At 44.7% G+C, this 21,434-nt stretch overlaps 1 protein-coding gene and 1 pseudogene across 1 annotated transcript in view; one reads left to right on the top strand and one right to left on the bottom strand.

Annotated features, from left to right (window-relative positions):
- The window catches only part of INSC (INSC spindle orientation adaptor protein), a 119,241-nt gene extending 98,629 nt beyond the window's left edge, over positions 1-20,612 (bottom strand). The window contains exon 1 of the mRNA XM_028116993.1: positions 20,517-20,612. Coding sequence (XP_027972794.1) covers positions 20,517-20,612 — 96 coding nt within the window. The remainder of the gene's footprint in view (positions 1-20,516) is intronic.
- Positions 4,687-5,183, top strand: LOC114219424 (CGG triplet repeat-binding protein 1-like; annotated as a pseudogene).
- Positions 20,613-21,434: the final 822 nt, after the last annotated feature.

Consider the following 21,434-nt stretch of genomic DNA (forward strand, 5'->3'; position numbering starts at 1 on the left):
AGATAAATCTAATTTACTGTATGCAAATTCAAAAGGGGATGACTAAAGTAAGTCAAAGTGTTCTGAGTTTCTTTTATTTGAGGAGGAGGAAAATAGAGATGTAAATTAACTTTAGCCTTATTAGGTTATGATTAATGCTGCAATATCTAGGGTTACCTTATTAGGGTATGATAAATGCGATAATATCTATGTATAAACTAAAAGAATGTACATAAAAATAAAAATAAATATTACCATTCAAATAAGTTAAGAGGGGAAAAATGTGTAATAAAAAAAGCAATCAAAAAGAAGAAAAAAGTTTGGGGGGGCAAGTATTGATGAATAATAGTAATCACAGTAAGGGGGAGATGAATTAAACTAGACAATTATAAGCAAAGATTATAAAGTGTACATTACACTCACACACATGCACACACATAGAGAAAAAAGAGAGAGAAGTAGAGGAACAAAAGAAAGTATGCCATGTTCTGGCAACAATACCCTTAAAACAAAAAGACCCAAAACAACTTAAAGTTAAATGCTCCAAAAGATATCCACAGAAATATTTACCTAAAGACATCTGGTGCTAATGTATTCATACAATACAAAACAAACTTCAAGACAATAACCATTACGGAAAAGAAGAAATTTGTTACATGAAAATAAAAAGATTAACCCAGCAAGAAAATATAATAATGAGGATGTACATAACAACAACAATAATCTTAAAATATACAAAGCAAAAACTGACAAAATTTCAAGGAGAAATGAACAAGTCCAGAATCACAGATGGAGAGTCCAACACAATTTTGCCACTAATTGATAGCTCAAGCAGAAAAATTATCAGTGAGGATATAGGACATTTGAATGACACAAGTTAGATTTAGTGTTTATAAATAGAACACTGCATTCAACTTATCAAGAATACACATTCTTTTCAAAGATTCATGAATCGTTCTTTTTTTTTTTAAAGACTAGTGACTAGATCATAAGCAAGCCTCCACAAATTTCAAATGATTGGTATCCTATAGATTGCAATCTCTACCCCAATATAAATATCCCCATAATTTTGATATTTTAAACATATAATCAGAGGTCAAAGAAGAAATTATAACAGAAATTAGAAAACAAACCCAAATTATTATGAAAATACATATATAAAAATCATATGGTATACAGACAAATAAAATTAAAAGCAAAAATTACAGCTTTAAATTAGAAAATAAGAAAATATAAAAATTAGAAGATTTTTAACTTCTAAAATAAGACATTTTATTTTTTTAAATATTTATTCATTTGAGAGAGAAAGAGCGCATGCACATGCAGGTGGGGGGAGGGGCAGAGGGAGAGAATCTCAAGCAGATTCCCCACTGGGTGTGGAGCCCCACGCAGGGGTGATTTCATGACCCATGAGATCATAACCTGAGCCAAAACCAAGAGTTGGACACAACTGACTGAGCCATCCAGGCGCCCCAACATAAGACATGATAGAGAAGAGAATAATTCCAAAGAAACTAGCAGAAGAAAAATGGTTAAGATAGGGGCAAACATGAAGCAAAACACAATGAAGACACAAAACAAAAAGTAAACACAAATGAAAGGATCAATAGAGTTAAAGTTAGTTTTTTAAAACACAAATAAGATAGACAAAACTCTGGGAAGGTCAGAGGGAAGAAAGGTCAGGAGAAAAAAAAAGGAAACACAAACAATATTAGCAATAAAAAGGAATTTATAACTACAGTGCAGCAAAGATAAAAGAATATTATGGATATTATATGGACAGGAATATTCTGCAATATCACTGAAATCATAAATAAGACAAATTTCTAGAGAAATACATAAGCCAAAATTGACTCAGGAAGAAATAGATCCATAACCATGAAATAAATTAATCTTCCCATAAGGAAAACACCAAGCACAGAGACATTCACAAATGACTTTCTATCATTAAAAAAAAAAAAAACCTCACCCAAACTTTTCCAGAAAACAATAAAAAAGAAAACACACCTCAATTCATTTTATGAGGCTGACATAATTTTCATAGTGAAACTAAGCAAAAACACAAGAAAGGAAATTTATAGGCCAGTCTCATATATGAACATGGATGAAAATATACTAAACAAAATATCATCAAACAATCCAGCTGTATATGAAAATGCTAATACACCATGGTCAAGTTGGTTTAGCCTAATGTTTTAGCTGTTTTAACATTAGAAAATATATTAATGAAACCCACTGCATTAATAGGCTAAAAAAAAAAAACCTTATGATCATCTTAATAGATTAAGAAAAACAACTTTATAAAATTCAACAGCTCTTTATAATAAAACCTTTTAGTAAACTAGAAATACAATAGACCTTCTCTAAACTGATTAAAGGGCATCTACCAAGAAAAAAATATACCAGGAATGACATTCTTAATGACAACATGTTGAAAGCATTTCCTATGAGACCAAAAGCAAAATAAAAATGCCCAGTTCCCACTAACTTTTATTCATTATTGTACTAAATATCTCAGCTAGTTAGAAAGAAAGAAAATTTATAAGAATGGAAAGAAACAAAACTGTCATTATTTGCGATTGATATGATTTTCCACAGGCTGCCACATCTGCCTATGCTCAACAGCATACAGCCAAGGGAGTACGTGGAGGCTGCATTTGGCCTCTTCTGTGTCTACCCAGTCACACACCTTACACAGAGCTGGGTCTACCAGACACAAACCTGTAGTCCACTAGGCAAGCCAAGTCTCCAGGGGTTCATGTCCGGACATATGATGTCATTCCCTAATTCTTATTAAAATGTAGCTTGAACTAGCAAGTCACTCTCGTTGTGAATATAAAAAACTCAAAAGTATCTACAAATAAACTATTTTAATTCATAAAATGGCTTAGGAAGTTGTCAGTAAATGAATATACAAAAGCCAAGTACAGTCCTAGACACTGGCACAAACGTAAAGTGAAATTTAGAAGAAAAAGCATTAACAAGCACAACAAAAATATGTAAGGTATATACAAATTAATCTTAAAACATGCAAGTTTCCTAATGAGAAAAAAATATTATTAAAATATATTAAAGAAGGCCAAAATAAATGAAGAGGTATTTCATATATATAGATAGGAAAATGTCAATTTACCATTAACTGATGTATAGGTACAATGTAATCCCAATCAAATCCCCATAGGATTTTTTCCTACAGCTTCATGAGTTACATCTGAAATGTATAACCAAGATTATTCCTGAAAAAGAAAAATAATGTCTAAGGTCAAAAGCAAGACAAGGGTGTCCACTTTCAACACTTCCATTCAACATAGTACTAGAAGCCCTAGCTAGAGCAATTAGACAAGAAAAGGAAATAAAAGGAATCCAAACCAGAAAGGAAGAAGTAAAACTGCCTATGTTTGCAGATGACACAATGTTATATATAAAAAACTCTAAAGAATACACCAAAAAACTATTAGAACTTATAAATGAATTCAGTATAGTTTCAGGATTAAAAATCAACATACCAAAAAAAAGTTGCATTTCTATACACTAATAACAAACTAAAAAAGAAATAAAGAAAATAATCTCATTTACAATAACATCAAAAAGAATAAAATACTTAGGAATAAATTTAACCAAGGAGGTGAAAAATATGTACACTGACAACTATAAAACATTGATGAAAGACATTGAAGAAGACAAAAATAAATGGAAAGACATACCATGTTCATAGATGAGAATAATTAATATTGTTAAAGTGTCCACACTACACAAAGCTATTTACAGACCCAGTGTAATTCTTACTAAAATTCTAATGGCATTTTTTCACAGAAAGAGAAAACTATCCTAAAATTCATATGGCACCACAAAGGCTCCCAAGCAATCTTTTTTTTTTAAGATTTTATTTATTTGAGAGAGAGCGAGCCAGAGAGAGAGCACAAGTGGAGGGGAGTGGCAGAGGGAGAAGCAGACTCCCCGCTGAGCAGGAAGCCCGATGCGGGGCTCGATCCCAGGACCCTAGGATCATGACCTGAGCTGAAGGCAGACGCTTAACCGACTGAGCCACCCATGTGCCCCACTCCCAAGCAATCTTAAGAAAGAATGAAACTGGAGGCTTTCTAATTTCAAACTATATTACAAAACTATACTAAGGAAAAAAGAATCTCTTCAATAAGCAGTGCTGGGAAAACTATTCACATGCAAAAGAATGAAATTGGACCCCTATCTTATACTGTTTGCAAAAATTAATTCAAAATAGATTAAAGACTTAATTTTCAAACCTAAAACTGTAAAACTAGAAGAAAGCATAGGAGAAAAACTCCTTGAAATTGGTCTTGACAGTGACATGGTGGACACCTGGGGCTCAATGGGGCAATAACAAAGACTGTGATGGAGGGGAAGGGTCTTCCTCCTCCCTCACCCCCTTGCTCCTTTCTTTCTTCCTCCTCCTTTCCTTTCCGGCAAGGTCTCATCCACTTCCCCTATGGGCACTCTAATCCTACATAAAGGCATGACTTCCCAGCACCACAGGGAAATAGGGTGCAAGCCCACAAACTCTTTCCCCATCACCACTTGTGCAAAAACTGATTTGAAGGCATCTCTGGGTTTGAACAAAGGAAAGTGCCAGGATTTCAAGCATCTCTGGTTTTGCACTGGAGACCCTTCACTGCTAAGTATCAAGATGAAAAAAACTGGAAATTGATGGAAACCCTATTCAGAGTTGGAATGGGAAGATTTATAGTGACAGCACTACTTGCTTGAAACTGTTCTGAGATTGCTTTGTATGTGATTCCCCTGGATCCAGTCACTGAGTTTGGAAGTGAGCTGCACAAAGATGGAGGAAAACTCTTCTGCCCTTCTTGCAATGTGGTTCTGAATCATGTTCTCAAGGCTGCCATTAGTGACCACCTTAAGTCCAAAGCTCACACCAAGAGGAAGGCAGAATTTGAAGAGCAAAATGTGAGAATGAAGCAGAGGCCCCTAACTGCACCCCTTCGATGCAAAAGTACTGCACAAACAGAATGTCAGTGTTATCCAGGACTTTGTAAAAATATGCCTGAAGCCAACATCAGCACTTGAGAAGGCTGATCTCCCAGCAGTCCGTGTTTTCCTGTCTCCAAGTGAAGAACAGAGGCTACATACCTAAGTCAGACCACCTGAGGAGAGCATATCTGCCTGATGGATATGAGAATGAGAATCAACTCAACTCACAACACTGTTGATGAGGAGGTTGTGTTATTCACGTTATCAAGATAAACGTGGAGTATTAAATTTGTCAACAACAAAAGAAAATACAAGCAACAGAAGCAAAGAAAAAAAAAAACCCAAAAAACCCAAATGGGACTATATCAAGCTAAAAAAGCTTCTGCACAGCAAAAGAAACAGTCAACAGAATGAAAAGACAACCTGTAGAATGGGAAAACTATTTGCAAACCATACATCTGATATGGGGGTTAATATCTAAAATATATAAGGAGCTCCTACAACTCAATAACAAAAAAAATTTAAAAATTAGTTAAAAATGTAGAAAAGCTCAAATAGACATTTTTTTCAAAGAGGACATACAAATGACCAACACATACACGAAAGGTGCTCAACATCACTCATCATCAGGGAAATGCAAATCAAACTATAATGAGATATCACCTCACACCTGTCAGAATGGTTAGCATCAAAAAAGACAAGAGATAACAAATGCTGGTGAGGATGTGGAGAAAAGGGAGCCCTTGTGCAATGTTAGTGGAAGTGTAAATTGGTACAACCACTATGGAAAACAGTATGGATGTTCCTCAAAAAATTACAAATAGAACTACCATATGATCCAGCAATCTCACATCTAGGTATATATCTGAAGGAAATGAAATCAGTATCTCAAAGAGCTATCTGCTCCCCCACATTTCTTGCAGCATAATTCACAAGAGCCGAGACATGGAAATATGGAAATATCACATTATATATATAAATATAGATATATATAAATAATATATATATAGGACACTGTATATGCTATATATATGGGACACTGTGTATATTATATATATATATACACACACAAACACACACACACACACGTGGTGGAATATTATTTAACCACAAAAAAGGAAATCCTACCTTTTGCAACATCATGGATGAACCCCAAGAGCATTATGCTAAGCGAAATAAATAAGGCAGAGAAAGAGAAATACTATATGACCTCACTTATATGTAGAATCTAAAAAAGCTGAATTCATAGAAACAGAGAGTAGAATGGTGGTTGCCAGGGCTGGGGGGTTGAGGGAAATGAGGAGATATTGGTTAAAAGGCACAGATTTTCAGATGAATGAGTTCTAGGGATCGAGCATACAACACAGGGGGTGACTATAATTAACAATACTATATTGTATATTTGAAAGTTGCTGAGAGTAGATCTTCAATATTTTCACCACATTTACAAAAAAAGGCAACTGTGAGGTGATGGATGTGTTAACTCACCTTATTGTGCTAAGCATTTCACAACAAATACATATATCAAATCATCACATTGTATACCTGAAACTTATACAATATGACACGTCAATTATATCTTAATAAAGCTGGGGGAAAAGACAAAAACAAGAAGACTAGGGCTTGACCACAGTCGCACCACCCTGATAACATAGTCTGTGATAGGAAGCGGAGGGCTTGCTTTCTGCCTGGCCAGCCTATGCTTATCCGGACACAGCCCCTCAGCACTGTACCAGTATGTGGGGGCTCATGCTCTTATCCTGATACTTCTGCCACCTGATAAAAAAAAAACCCACAGCATACAGTCTTTAGGACCCCTTGCCAAACCCATCCCATACAGTCTTTAGGACCCCTTGCCAAACCCATCCCATACAGTCTTTAGGACCCCTTGCCAAACCCATCCCATACAGTCTTTAGGACCCCTTGCCAAACCCAAAAGGTAGTGCGCGCGCACACACACACACACACACACACATACACACAAACCAAAAAACAAAAAAATAGACCAGCGGTCAAGAAACCAACAGCCCCTCTCAGCTCTGCCAGTAACCAACCTTGTGAACTTTGTCAGGTTACTAACCTCTCTGGGCCTCTTTTCTCATATGCAAACTGGAGATAATAATATATCTTTGATTACCTGGCACAGTTGTTGTAAAGACTGAAGTACAATAATGGAGTGGACACCTGCTTTGTATCTCTATATGAGGTCATAAAAGTAAGAGGGATTTTATTAGGCAATATAATCTATGGAATAAGAGTCTCTTAAAAGACCAAAGGAATGAATCTAGAACAGTGGGATTTCAGGCAACGTGAAAAATGAGCTCTGGACCAAGATAGAAATCTAGAAGTTGGGGCCTAACCAAAAATCTCTGTTAACACAACGTAAGCAAGAAACCTGGAACGTTATGGGAGGACAGGAACTCAAGAATTATCTTTTCTGGTGGCGCCTGGGTGGCTCAGTCGTTAAGGTCTGCCTTTGGCTCAGGTCGTGATCCCAGGGTCCTGGGATCGAGCCCCGCATCGGGCTCCCTGCTCCGCGGGAAGCCTGCTTCTCCCTTTCCCACTCCCCCTGCTTGTGTTCCCTCTCTCATTTCTCTGTCAAATAAATAAATAAAATCTTAAAAAAAAAAAAAAAAAGAATTGTCTTTTCCAATCCTGAAGCTTCTGCAAAAGGAAACCAAGGCCCAGAGAAGGTAAATGACTTATCCAAATCACAGAGCAAATTTGTGGCTGAACCCACACTAGCACTCAAGTTCTTTCTTCCCTCTGTCTCAGGTTCCGTCCTGATACGGGTCCATGATGCTATGCTGGTCCATTCTGGCCCACGATGCCCCCTTGGAGAGAGAGTGTAATGACCCGACACCTGAAGAAAATGCCACTGCCTTGCCCAGGGTACTCACTGAGGGATGCTGAACTTGGGGACACTTATTTTCCTGTGTCTAGTTCAGTTTGCTCATGAGTCTAAGTCACTCTCCTCCATGTGGAAATCCTTCTGCCAAGTCCACAGCACAAGACAAACAACGTGTTGACCAAGAGCTTAAGAACCAATTATGAATCCAGTACTGACACAGACCACAGGGCCTGGGTTGGCAGGTGCTACAGCCTAAATCCCTGTGACTCTTCAGAAAACTGTCTCCAGTTCAGCCCTCCCCACTAGGATCCTGAGTGTGGGGATGGAGGTGTGTCAAAGGACAATTGCATCTGTAATCCTGCCTTTAAGTCACAGACTTCTGCACGCTGTGGGGAGAGGTTATGTTCTTAAAGAAGTGGCCTCTAGCTGATTGGGACAACAGAAGAGCAAATAAGTGGGTCTAGTGAAGTCTCTGGAGGCCGAGCCTCAGGCCAGACCAAGCCCTGGAATTATGCCCCAAATATGCATCCCAGGTTTCTCTGTGGGGGCTACTAAATCCCCTGTGAAATGCTCTTTATCTCCAGCTGGGCAGGGACTTTGTCTCTTGCAATGGCCTCAGGCACAGGACACCCCGGTCCATCACACACCTGTTCCTTCACCCTCTCAGCCGTCACCTTCATAGTAGTCACCCCTTTACTCACTCACACCCATGGTCCCCAGTGAGCCTTTGCCAAGGGCTCTGAGTACAACTGAGGTAGAAATGGTCACAGACCAGGCCACATGAGTGCACAAGGGATCCAGAGCCAGGCTCTACTCCCATCAGCAGGCAGCTCTTCCTGAACCCACCTCTGGCCCACCCTGAGACCCTTCTGACACCTTCTTGGTCTGGGGCAAGAGGGGTGACAGTATAGGCACAGGGTAGGGCAGAGCATCTGCTCTGTATCAGGCCCCAGCTAAATGATAAAGAAGTAAATGAATAAAAAAATTTTCTTAAAATTTCCTCTTCCATTGAAAGAAACATTTAAATGTATAATTCAATCTAGTAATTCCTCCAACAGGAGTTCAAATAAGATGCTTGACCTTTCTCTTGCCACATGTGCTCTATATGGTCTTGAATATTTTACGCCCCTTCTGGGCTTCTAATTGCCCCATCTGGAAAAGGAGAGGGGTGGATTAGATGAACTTCCACTCTGAAACTTATGTTTCTACAATCCAATGACCCCTTCCCCAGAAGCTTCTATAAGAGTCATCATGGCCAGAGGCCAGACCCAAACCCTTCTCCAGATTGCTCTGCCCAGAACTCAGGTTGCTCTGTGTTCTTTGCTCAAAGGTGAGTTACAGGAGATATCTGGCATTTGTCCCAGAGACAGCCGCCCACATCACCTGCTGCTACTGTTGGCCATTAGAGCCCCCACATCATTGCTTCCCTGCCCACTCTGCACCGGGCCACCCCAACAGTCTCTCCAATCTCAGGACCCTATGGGTCATAAGACTAAGAAGGCTTGCACAAGGCAATTGTTTTCTCGTTGGCCTCCAGCCTCCAGCCTACCCCCGTCATTCCAGTGTTAGTTTCAACCGCTTAAAACACAGCTCTTGTAACATCCCCTTAGAAACCAGTTACATCTCCCCAGTATCTCTTAACTCAAGTCTGAACTACTTAGCCTGGTGCTCAGGACTCCCCAGACCCTGTGTCCAGCCCACCCCACCTCTTTTGGTATTACCACCCTTTACTCCCCACTATGTCCTTTATGTTCAAGCTTCTAGGCATGTTCCCTGCTATTCTTCAGAACTGATTTGCTGTCCCCATCCATCAAGATACAACATAAATGTGGCCTCCTCCTGGAAGTGTACTCACACTCCTTGCCAAACCATAAGGCACCCAAAATACTGAAGCGCTGACACGATTCATTCTGGGTTTGCCAGGGCCTGCCTGGTTTTCTAACTGACTAGTGATCTCCCATGGATGCATCTAGCACCCCCTGCTGGGGCCCAAGTCCCGGAAGAATATGCCCCTAGCAACCAGAATCTAACATAATGCTCTACATGTAGCAGGTAAAGACTTGCTAAAGACCAGTAGAGATTTGTAAAGACTTCCCTTGAAGATAGCTGGACAGAGGATAAAGGGACAAAGGAATGGATGAACAGTGACAAAAAGCCTCAGCGACCATGTCACATTGGTAGAAGAAAAACTGAAATGGATGGAGAAATAAATGGTAAGTGGACCTTGGGTGTGACCACCACCATCTCTCACCTGCATTACTACAATAGGCTCCTAACCTGCCTTCCCGCCTACTCTCATCAAACTGCCATCACAGCCGCCAGGGTATGTCATTTCTCTGTTCAAAACCTTCCAATGTCCACCCATATCACCCAGATTAAAAGCCAAAGTTCTCCAAATAACCCACAAAGGCCTTCATGACCTCGCCCAAATTATTGCACTGACTTCAACTCTTTGACTTTCATTTCACTACAGGCCTATGGACCTTCATGCTCCTCCTCAAGCATATATCGGGACTTTTGCCTTTCTTCTTCCATTTGACTGCTTTTCCCCCAAATATTCACACAGCTTGCCGTTTCACTTCCTCCTGGCCTCTGGTTAAATATCTGCTCATCAGAGAAAATCTCCTGACCCTATATAGATGTATAGACCCTCTCCCTCCCTTGGGATTCACTTGCCTTTCTTGTATTTCTCCACAGCAGTGCTCAGCACCCTTTGCATGTGTCAACCTGCTTACTGTCCATCTTCCCACACCAGAAAGCAGATTTTTCAAGAGCATGTGTTTTGCTCACTGCTGTATCTCCAGTGCCTAGAATAATGCATGGCACAGAGTAGGTACTAGGTGGATAGTTGTTGACTGGATGAGTGAGGGATTGAGTGAGTGAGTCTGTAATTGAGATCCCTGGCACCTTCGCGCATTTTTCTAAGATGCTCTTATCTGATGTGGTTGCCATTGTCTTGTGTCTGCTCAGTTCCAGCCCTGTCTGATGTCACAACAGATGGACAGCACACATTCTCAGGGGTTCTTTATAAATGGCAAACTTAAGAGAACTGAAAGAGCATCTTCTGGAGGGGATGGGGCCAGGATCAGTCTACTGCCTGGTTCCTAAGGTCACATTTTAAAAAATCCTGCTCTCCCTCCTCCTGCCAGCTTTCTGCAAATTCCACAGGGTTAAAAGCACAATTCTGGTAGAAAATGAAGAAAACAAAAGCATCCTCTTTTCCATGGTGGAGCTCTTAGGGAGCTATGTTTCTCTTTTCCCTTTGGACCTCAGCCCCAAGCACCTCTGCAGAGCCCAGCTACTATCTTCCATCTACCTGATCAAGGAGGCTAAATCCTAAGTTCTCATCACAACGAAAGAGGGGACAGGACACTAGAAGAGCAGAAAGTGAGATAAGAAGAGCAATCATCATGGCAGCTTCTGGTCTCACTTTCTTCCTGTTAACACCCTGCAATCACACCTGGCCCTCAAACAGCACAATGACATCTCCCCACCCCAATGGTCTGTTTGCCTGAGCTTCTGGGCTGTGAGAACCATGTGAAAGAAGGATGAAGAAGAGGGGGATGCAGGTAATTCACCAGCCTTGAGTCCTGCTATAAACCCAACATAAACTCTTATCTGTGGCTGGACAGGTAGGTGTTGAAGGAGGGGTGAAGGGAGTAAGTGACTTAAATGAAGACAGAATAGATCATTGAATGAGTGAGTGAGGAATGCAAGAGTCAGTGAGCCACAGTGACTGAATAGGCTGTCTGTCCCAGTGCTAAGGGCCTCATTGCAAGGATGGCTCCCTGGTCTTAGGAAGACATGCTCTCTGAATGCTCTTACAGACCTAAGCCTAGTACAATCTCGGGGGGCGGGGGAGAGGAGACTGTCAGCTCCTGATCGATGTGGTGTATCATGCAAATAACTCTCAAGCTCCAAGGAGCCTTCATAAGTTTGTAAAGATCCTTCATAAAAGCAGCCATGGAGCCAAGTCAGGACCACCTGGAGGCCTCTCAGATCTCCTGTATCCTCTACAAACCAGGGTAGATGGGTGAGCCACAGCTCAGGGATGCCTTGTGACTTAGCTCCCTCCTCCAGGGAGCCCCTTAGAATCATCTAGGAATTAGATGTCATCTATCACCAGTCACCAAAAAGCTGCTGAATGACAGTCTAATTTGTGTTGCCCAGAAGATGGTAAGATCTTTGAAGGGGAGGGGCTGATAGGAACCTCAAATGCCATATGTCCTAAAATGAAGTATTATCTTCCCCCTCCCAAATCTATTTCTTCCTTAAAAGTTTTATTCTACTGAATGGCACCACCATCTATCTGGGTGCTCAGCTGATAAAGCTTCATTCATTCATTCATCCAACAAATATTTGCAGAACGTCTCAGTAACATACTAACTGCTAGGATCAAGCAATGAACAGCCCTCATGGAGCTCATCACCAAATAGGAAAAAGAGGCATTAATTATCATGTGATAATTGTAAATAAAGGTAAAGTTACAACTGTGATAAACCCCTGAAGGAGGTAAATGGTGTTTTAAAGCCTTACAAAATGGGATTTGACATAGTCGTGGAGGTCATGGAAGTGACAGCTGAGCTGCAAACTGAGAGATAAGTAGGAATTCAGTATGTGAAGACATGAAGGGAGAGTATCCTAAACAGAGCAACAGCAAATGCAATGGCCAATGGTAGGAGGGAGTCTGACAAGCCCAAGGAACTGAGACGAGGCCAGCATGGCAGAAGGGAGGAAGGGGGATGCTGGGTAGGAGGACATAGGCGATGGTGGTAGGGTCGGACAAACAAGACCTTGTAGGATTTATTAAAGTGTTTGGTCTCTATCTTAAGATCAACAGGAAGCAGCTGAAATATTTTCAAGGAGGGAAAGGACATGAACAAGTTGTGTTTCGAAAGGCACTCTGGCTGCTGTGTAGTGAGCCAGCATGAGTGCAGCTGGACGAGTTAGGAGGCTCCTGTGGTACTCTACAGGAAAGACGAAAATGGTGTCTTGAACCAGAGTGATTCTAGTGGAGACGGACAGACAGAAGTGATGAATTTCAGAGATATTTACAAGAGAACATCAACCAGCCTTGGTGAGGGATTGGACGGGCTCCAAGGGAGACGGGTGCTGAGGAGGACTGACAGTGCTCTCTGATGTATGCAGCTGCATAGATGGAGCTGGTCAAGGAGACCTGACATACCTGAAAAGGACCACATAGGAAAAGGATAGTGCGGGAAAAGAACACGGAAATTCTGTTTTGGACATGCTGAGTTTGAGAGTCCCTTTGACTTTTTCATCTCCCTCACTTCCTGCAACTGAGAGGAGACCTCCTCTCCACCTTATCTTAATTAAGGTCCTTGTCATTAAAACAATCTTGAGGCTCTCATGAAATATCACCTCCTCAAAGAGGCCCTCTCTGACCACTCAATCTAAAGTACCCTTATGCTACTACTCTCTATTTCAGTCACTTGTGGGGTTTTGTTTTCCTTTCTAAAAATGGATAATAATTTCTTGCACTTTGAATCATAGAGATAAATATGGACATATAGGTCTATGTCCTAGCTCTGTTTGCTAAGAGGGAATGACGCACCAAAAGCAAAGAGCACATATTGTCCCAGATTTTGGTTTCTAAATACCATTCTCCACTAAAAGGATCCAGGGCTTCTTGGAGAAATGGCTAGTTCCAGGGCCAGAAACTTCCTGTTATCTCTCAAGATCCAGATCAAGAGTTTTCACCTCTGGGAAGGCCTCTCTGATTGCCCCAGTAAGAGAGGAACTTCCTGTTCTGATACGACAAGAAGTCCTGTACCTACTGGGATCATGTCCCACAAACAGGCCTGTCACTTATTGTTCACAAGCCACGTGGTGTGACTGCAGCTGGAGGACCAGGACATGCCCTGCTCACATGTATTCCCTGTGCCTTGCCCAGATCCTGGCACACCACAGGGTCTCAATTAATATGTGTGGTGTGAAAAAATGAAAAATAGTAATTGAACTTTCTGTATCTTCTGAGAGATCTCTCTGACTTCATTATCCTCAAAAACTACAGAGAGTGAGAGAAATTCATTCTTCCCCTATTTTACATACAGGCCTTCTCTGAGGCCCAGAGAAAGTAAGATAACACAGTATACCCAGAGGCTGAGCTAGAGCTGGGGTCCAGGTCTGTTGCCAATCAGTCCGGTGTCCTTCCCCAGAGGGGGAGTGGGACGAAAATGAAGGATATGCCATTCGTGGTTCCCCTATTCTATGTCAGATACTACACTTCAGTAAATTTTCTAGGAACCCCATTTTACAGACCAGGAAACTGAGGCTCCAAATCAGATCTGTCTGACTACAAAGCCCACGCTCTATTCTCTGCACATGGCTGAAATGTACAGCCCTCCCCTGACCCTTCATCAGGGGCAGTGAGACAACCTGAGTCCATCATTCTGTCTCTCAACCATGTCCTTTAAACCAGCACCACACACAGGCCCACAGTGCAGCCCACACTCCCAGACCACAGGCTGCATTTTACATGGTTTCCAAGCCCAGGATATTTGTGTTGTAAGACAAAACCTCCATTTCTCCAGCAGAAAGTGAACACTACACACAATTACCCGGCCTAACTGCTGATGCCTACAGACACTGCATCATGCCGAATAGGGTCTGGTCTGTCCAGAGACATTCTCAGTGGATCCTGGACTCCCCCAGAGCTTGGCACCAAGGGGACCCTGGAACGGGGGGAGGGAGGAGCTCTCTGGATCACAGAGTCTGGGTGGAGGCTCCATTCCCAGGACAGAGATTGATCCAGGGGAGAAGTGAAACCACAGAAGCCCACGGCTGCCCACCCCAAGAAGTGAGGGTGATCCCTGCCAAATCCAAGAGACCTCCCCACCCCACCCCTGCTTCCCACAGAGTGGCAGTCTCCGTTTTGAGACTGGTAAGGCTGAGGATGCTGATGTTCAAGTCCTGGGGCCAGAAACATCAAGCCCTTAGCCCTTCCCCTTTTATCCCAAAGGGGTCGATTTTCCTGTTTTCAAAGCTTTAGAACCGGAGGAGTGATCCACACACATTCACTACAGACTCTGAGGGCAGACAGACCTGGGATGGAATCCTGGCCAGCTCTCACTTAACCTCACTGTGCTTCAGTTGCCTTATCTTTAAAACAGGAGTGCCTGTCTCACAGCGTTGTTCCAGAGGTTTCATGAAACAAAAGATGCAAAGAACATAACAAGGGGCTGGCCTTTAGCAGGTACTAAATAAATGGGAGTAACCGTGAGTAAGCCTTCCCCCCAGCCACTCTTGACTGTTGGGCCCGACACAGTCTTGCTGGATTTTAAACCTGTTCTCATTTGGCTTAGCTACAAGTCCTGGGAACACCCCAAATCCTCAGCGGAGATACAATCAAATCTGTCTTACCTTTTTGAGATGACATTATTTACCCCTCACCTATACCAACCCCCCAGCACATCACCCAGTACCAGGTATTTCCCAGGACCTCAGGCCAATGACTCCTCCTTTCCACTTTGTAACCAAATGCTTTAGGGAGGTTAACAGCCATCAGTGTGTGTGAAGGCGTTGGGGGGGTGGGGTGACTTAATGCATACTGAGAAGCAGAATCCCAGTACAGTGCCTGAAAGCCCACCATTACAGTCCTTCTAATCATTCTTTAGTGCTAAACACTGCCCCCCACTGCTCCCCTTGCCAAACATTAATAGCCTTGGACAGGGCAAAATAATCAGTCTTGGAATCAACTAGTTAGAAGTCTCACCAACTTTCAATGCAGCCAGAGCCCTGCCCTGCATTCAGAGGCCCCTGGTGACTGACATCTCTTATAGGTAAGAGGTGACAAATGACGCTTTAACCACTTGGTAGACTTGAAACCCCCTCACTGGGAAGGAGAAAAAAGTGAGCATTTGTCTATGACCTCACAGGTCCAGGGCAGAAAAGCTTCAGTGTATGTCCCTCCACATTCCAGAGCCCAGACTCCTCATCCCGAGCTCTGGGTCCAGAAGAGCCATGCTGATCAGAGACCATGTGGTCCACACTGTGGGGGACAGAGCTCAAGTCCAAGAGACACAGACCTCCCAGCAGAGCCCTGGGCCTAGACAGGGTCACATGAAGAAGGGGTGGCCATGGGGCCAGGGCCAGGCTTAGGGCAGGGGTCAAACTCCTTCAGGCATCCAGACACTCACGCTTTTGAGACAGGGAAGAACGGGCAGCTGAAGTCCTCAGAGCAAGGGGCATTTATCAATGGCCCAATTCATTCTTAACAATCCCCATTGTCTGAGCCAGCACAGAGATGGTCATTATCTCCCAGAGCCACTAGAAAGAATAGCCCCAGGACAGAGTCATGAATCCGAGTCCAAAGATACAGAAGCCAAAATTAAGACATGGTTTGGAAACCATGTGAAATATCTGAAATTGGAGACGTCCCCCCAAATCCAGGCAACACATTTCCCATCCTCACAGGCAAATAGAAGGCTTAATTGCTGGTTATTCATTTATTTATTCTGATCTCTTTCTACAAAGAATGTGGGAGTTTACATTTAAAGATGTGTATACTATGTAGTTGTTAAAGCAGAAATTAAAAGTGAAGCCAGGGTTCCAATGAACACAATTACTACACTGGAGCAATAGGATAGACAAAGAGCTTCCGGGCAGCTAGAGCAGGAAGAGAAACCCCCAGGTTCGGTCATGAGCTCAGGAGTCACAGAGACCTGCAGAAATCCCTTGAGTACCCTCCACCTCAGTTTCCTTGTCAGGAAAAAAAAAAAATGGGACTATTAACCTAAGAAAGAAAGTTGTTGTGAAAAGTAAATGAAATAAAGCATATACTAAAGATTCCATCAATGTTTCTATTACCATTATTACACATGTCATTATTACTATTATTCTGATGTCTGACTTCTCCTCTTTAAACTGGAACTATGTGAACTTAGTGGGGTTGTCCTGATGCTCTATGATTCCGCATGGTTGCTCTGAAGTTCTGACTGGCAGGTATATGTATTTGATTAAGAGGGGGAAAAAAGGAAATAGACCAGGACTGAGTCACCATGAGTCCTCCAGTTTTCCAGTCTTGTCTTGAGTCCTGTGGTGGCTGGGGCCCCTACAAAGGGGAAGGCTGGGGAAGGTATGCAGACTTCCTTCACTCTGCGAGAGGGCTGCCAGGCTGACTTCAGCCCGCCCTTACTGAACCATCCTCAGGGGTCAGGCTGAGGACCAGGGCAGGGGAGAATAGATCCCTGCATCCCACTCAGGAAATGGCTGAAGATCATCTCTCCCCTGCATATAAGGAGACTTGGTAGGGTGAGAGCTCAGGCACTCCTTGGACTAAACCATAAACACTAAGTAAGGTAAAGTCCATGTCATCTGAACGATGCACGTCTGGGCATCCCCACTGAGATCAGGGAGAACAAGATTCTGTCAAGGAAAGAGATAACCACTGGGGGAAGGGAGAGGAACAAAGCCAAAGCCAGCTCTTTTAGGCTAGCTGAGATGGGAGACTCAAAACAGGGCTGACTAAAACCAAAGGGAAAGATTCAGTCCAGCTCAACTCACTGTCCCTCCCTGTCAAATGACTGCATGGCCCCAGCCCACAGAAGGCTCATGGTTTTTCCACAGCAGGGAGAATCCAGAGTGCAAACTAGAGCCTAGAGCAAATGACAGATGCCTTGCTCTGCCTCAGCCTGCAAGTCTGACCTTTTCATTTGTAAGAGGGTAAAATCTGCTTCTAAGTCCAGACCCTTAAGCCCCAGTCTACACGGGCAGCCTTTGTGCTAGAACAAATGGGAAATCCCAAAGGCACTGTGTTATCATTTTCCCTGAACCCACAGCCAAAGTCCCTTACTTAAGATAGTCCCTACTCTGGCCAGTTTCTTGGACTCATTGGCCAAGGTACCATATGTAGGCTAAAGGGGACCCAAAAAGGGGGTCTGGAGGCTGAGGGTACAGTAAGCCAGGGGGGCATGTTTGTGCATATGCATATTCTACACTTGTAGGTACGTGTTGCATACATGTCACTGTCCACAGGTGTACGTGTTGAAAGTATGTGAATGTCTGCATGGATGTCCTGACTGGAAGTGCATGCAAGACTAGCCTGTGTGGGTAGGAATGTGTGTACTCATGAGCAGCTGTGAGGATGTGGGTGTGAGTGCCCTATCAGCGTTTGTGAGTGCACACGACTATGTGGTCTGCCCACCTGCTCTCACTGTCTTGCCTCTTCTGCCATGACAGTGGGTCCCCCAAGCTGTCTCCTCACCCTGGCCGGCCAGCTGGGTCCCTCAGAGCCCCATCTACTCCAGTGTTGGCCAAAGACTCTGAGCTCCCGCCCTGCTTACAGCCGTGAAAAACCAAAGCCACCGAATGACCCACAGAGAAGACACCCCAGCTGGGGACAAGCCGGTCACCCTAGAAAGTCGGACTTCAGATAACTCTATTCTTACTCTGTCTTCATGGGCTCACGCACACACATCCATCCGTACCCCCCACACACACCCCATGTGCACTCTCTCAGCCCACCTGCAGCCTTCCTACCCCACACACGAATGTAATTCCAGGAAAGAGACACACGTGCCACCTGCGGGCACACTCCAGGCCCACCTACCTGTACGTTCCCCCACACACGGACATGCTCTGTCACTCGTACTCCTCCTCTGGGACACATGCTAGAAAGTTCCACAGGCTAACACTCCCTCCCACGGCCCACTGCCACTCCTACACCTACCGTCCAAAGAGTGGCAAGCACGCTGGGTCCCCCACTAGGCCGTCCGACCATCAGGGCCCCAGATCAGCCGGCCCAGGGGGTCTACTCACTGCGAGGGAGCGGGGCGGCGAGCCGGGTGCGCGCGCGGCGGCCAGCCGTAGCAGGGGCGCAGCTGGGGCTCCAGAGGCCGGGCCAGCCGAGGGGCCGCCCGCCGCCCCGCGCCCCCGCCCCGTGCGGCCCCAGCCCGCCCACTCCCCGGCGGCGGCCGCAGGACCTTCCACGACAGCGCGCCCCCTGCCAAGGCTCTGTCCCGCCACCGCCGCCGGGAGTCTCCGCCGGGCTGCAAAGCTATTTTGGTGCCCCCAGCAGTGGAGACATCGCGCTCTCTTCTGTGGGGAGCGCTGGAATGGGGCCGCGGTCAGGCTTAATTAGAGACCTGGCTCACCCCGGGGGATTGCGGGAGTCAGGGCTGGGAAGCACCCCGGAGCCGACGAGGCAGGGGTGCCCACGTGTGCCCCTCATGCCAACATCTGGAGAGGGGAAGGGAAGGAGCAGCGAGCGCTTCCCTTGGAGCTGAAACAAAACAAGGAGGGGTTTGGGTGCGGTTCACAGGCTCTGCGGAGGGAGCCGCCAAAATTTGAGCAGTCCCCAAAAGCCTGGAATGTGCCTGGGTTCATTCACCACAGGTGCTTCCCTTTGGAATCTAAGTCACCCATATAAGATCACCGACCTCCAGACCACCGACCTGCCAAAAATGACAGAGGGTGTTTGTTGAGACTCCTTTTAACTTGGGACACATCAAACTTCCCTCTGGATGGCTTTGTGTCAGATGGCTAAGTCTAGAAAAGAAGGCTGATTCCTACCCAAAAGCTCAGGAATGTTGCATTCCTGAATTGGAAGGAAGCTGCAAGGTCATTCCATCCAAGTCCCTCCACCCTGCCAGGAATCCAATGGGGCCTGAAGGGCCTCTACCCTCTCTGGGGGATCACTAACGTAAGTCAGCCCCTAGCCTCCCTTGGGCCCCGTTCCTAAGCTTGCACCCTCCAGTTGGCAGGAAGTTCTCCTTGGCATCTAACCTAAATCCCTCATATGTAAACTATCTCAGTATGCTCACAGCACACATTCAGAGGGAAAGAGGGCAGCTGCATCTCCATGACAGAATGACTGCTCCAAGGTGCCATCTCAGCCTCCTCTTCCTTGATGCTAATACCCTTGTTCCCTTTTTCAGGCCCGGGCTAACAAGGACAATTGCACCCTGACCCGGGACACATCACAGCTCCTCACATTAACTCAACTGCCTCAGCTCTCTGGGAACCCCAGGCTCTGGGTGCCCAAGTCATTCAGATGAGCCAACATTGCCAGGAGCTTCCAACTATCCAGGGGAGCCTGATTCCACTCCCCAGTCCCTTGAGAGGAGCTTCAGTTCCTATCTCAACCACATCTGTCTCAGAGCCTGAGAACAGAACTGGGGGCCCAGCCACCTACATGGCTGGGCATTAACACCGGGGCCACAGCCTTCCTCAAATGGGCATGCTTTGCAGAATCTTTTCTCTGTGCCTGTTCCTGGTAGATGTGTTGTATAACAAAAATAGTCTGGGCTTTCTCCTCAAAGAGACCTGACTTTGCATCCTGCCTCTACTGCTTTCTAGCTGTGTGTCCTTAGACAAGTCACTTAACCTCTCTACGACTCAGTTTTCCCATGTTTACAAAGGGAATCATAATAATTCTGCCTAGCTCGGAGGGTGTAGGAAGTATGAGATGAGATCAGGAATGTAAAAGTACCTGGAAAGCCAAGATATTTTTTAGTATGCTAGTAATGGAATGAGGCTTAGATCATAAATAGGATAAATACTGGCAAAAAGCCTCAGAAATCTTTTATTTCCAGGACCAAATTTTGTGCCTGGGTTTTAGAGCAAGAGAGGAACAGACTTGGTTTGTTAGAGGTTCCTTTAGGGCATTTGTATGAATGTCCCCCACCCTGCATTCCCCAACACACACACACACACACACACACACACACACACACACACACACACTTTCCCAGATACCTACGGCACAGTCCAGCCTCCTGGCCTCCTGTTGGCCCCATAGGCCCCAGCTGCCTCTACCCTCGCTGGCCACCTCTCCATTCCCAGGAAGCCGCCTCATGGCTCCAGTCTTGGCTGCAGCAACTCCAAATCTCCCTATGGAGGCCCCTGCAGGCAACTCCTCTCTCCTTGCCCATCCTTCTGGGCCATGGCTCCAGCAAGGCCTGCAGCTCAAGGCAAAGGTGGCAGAGGCCTTCTCCAAGGCAGTTCAGAATTGAGGCTGCCCGAGGGAGCTCAGAGCTGGAACATCACCCCCCTTGACCCCCTCCCCTCTGTCTGCCTGGCTTCCCAGGGCTGTCTTGTTCAATTCTTAATGGAAATTCCATCCCTAGCGCCGGCCTGGCTGGCTTACGGAGTCCAGGCTTGGGCCAACAGCAAACTCCACCCAGAGACAAGAGGCCTCCTGGCCATATAAACATAGATACACCATATGCACATATGTGTATACACACACGAGCAGAGAGACTTGCCCAGAGACATTCACAAATTCAGAGATTCTCACCCAGATACAACCGTTCACAGAAAGATAATGGGCACTCTAATCACTAATACTTAGGGCACGGTACTAAATACTTTGCAGATAGCAACTTCCCTGATCCCCACAACAACCCTGGGTTGGTATTATCCCCAATGTACACATGAGGAAACTGAGGCACAGGGAGGCTTAATCACTGGTATAAGGCATCTAGTAACAATAGCCCAACCCATGAATACTAAGAACTGTCGAAGGGGTTTATGCCTTCATTTTGCCACCATGGTCACTTTTTGTGGAAGTTACTATTATCCCATTATACAGACAAGGAAAATGGAGGACAAATGGTTTAAATCACCTGCCTGTGGCCTCACAGCTTGTGAGATGCAGGGAGACTTTACACAGATACGT

The sequence above is a fragment of the Eumetopias jubatus genome, unplaced genomic scaffold (genome assembly GCF_037043125.1).
Source record: "Eumetopias jubatus isolate StellerSeaLion01/CBP00866 unplaced genomic scaffold, mEumJub1_p1.0 scaffold_13, whole genome shotgun sequence".
In the NCBI taxonomy this organism is placed as follows: domain Eukaryota; kingdom Metazoa; phylum Chordata; class Mammalia; order Carnivora; family Otariidae; genus Eumetopias; species Eumetopias jubatus.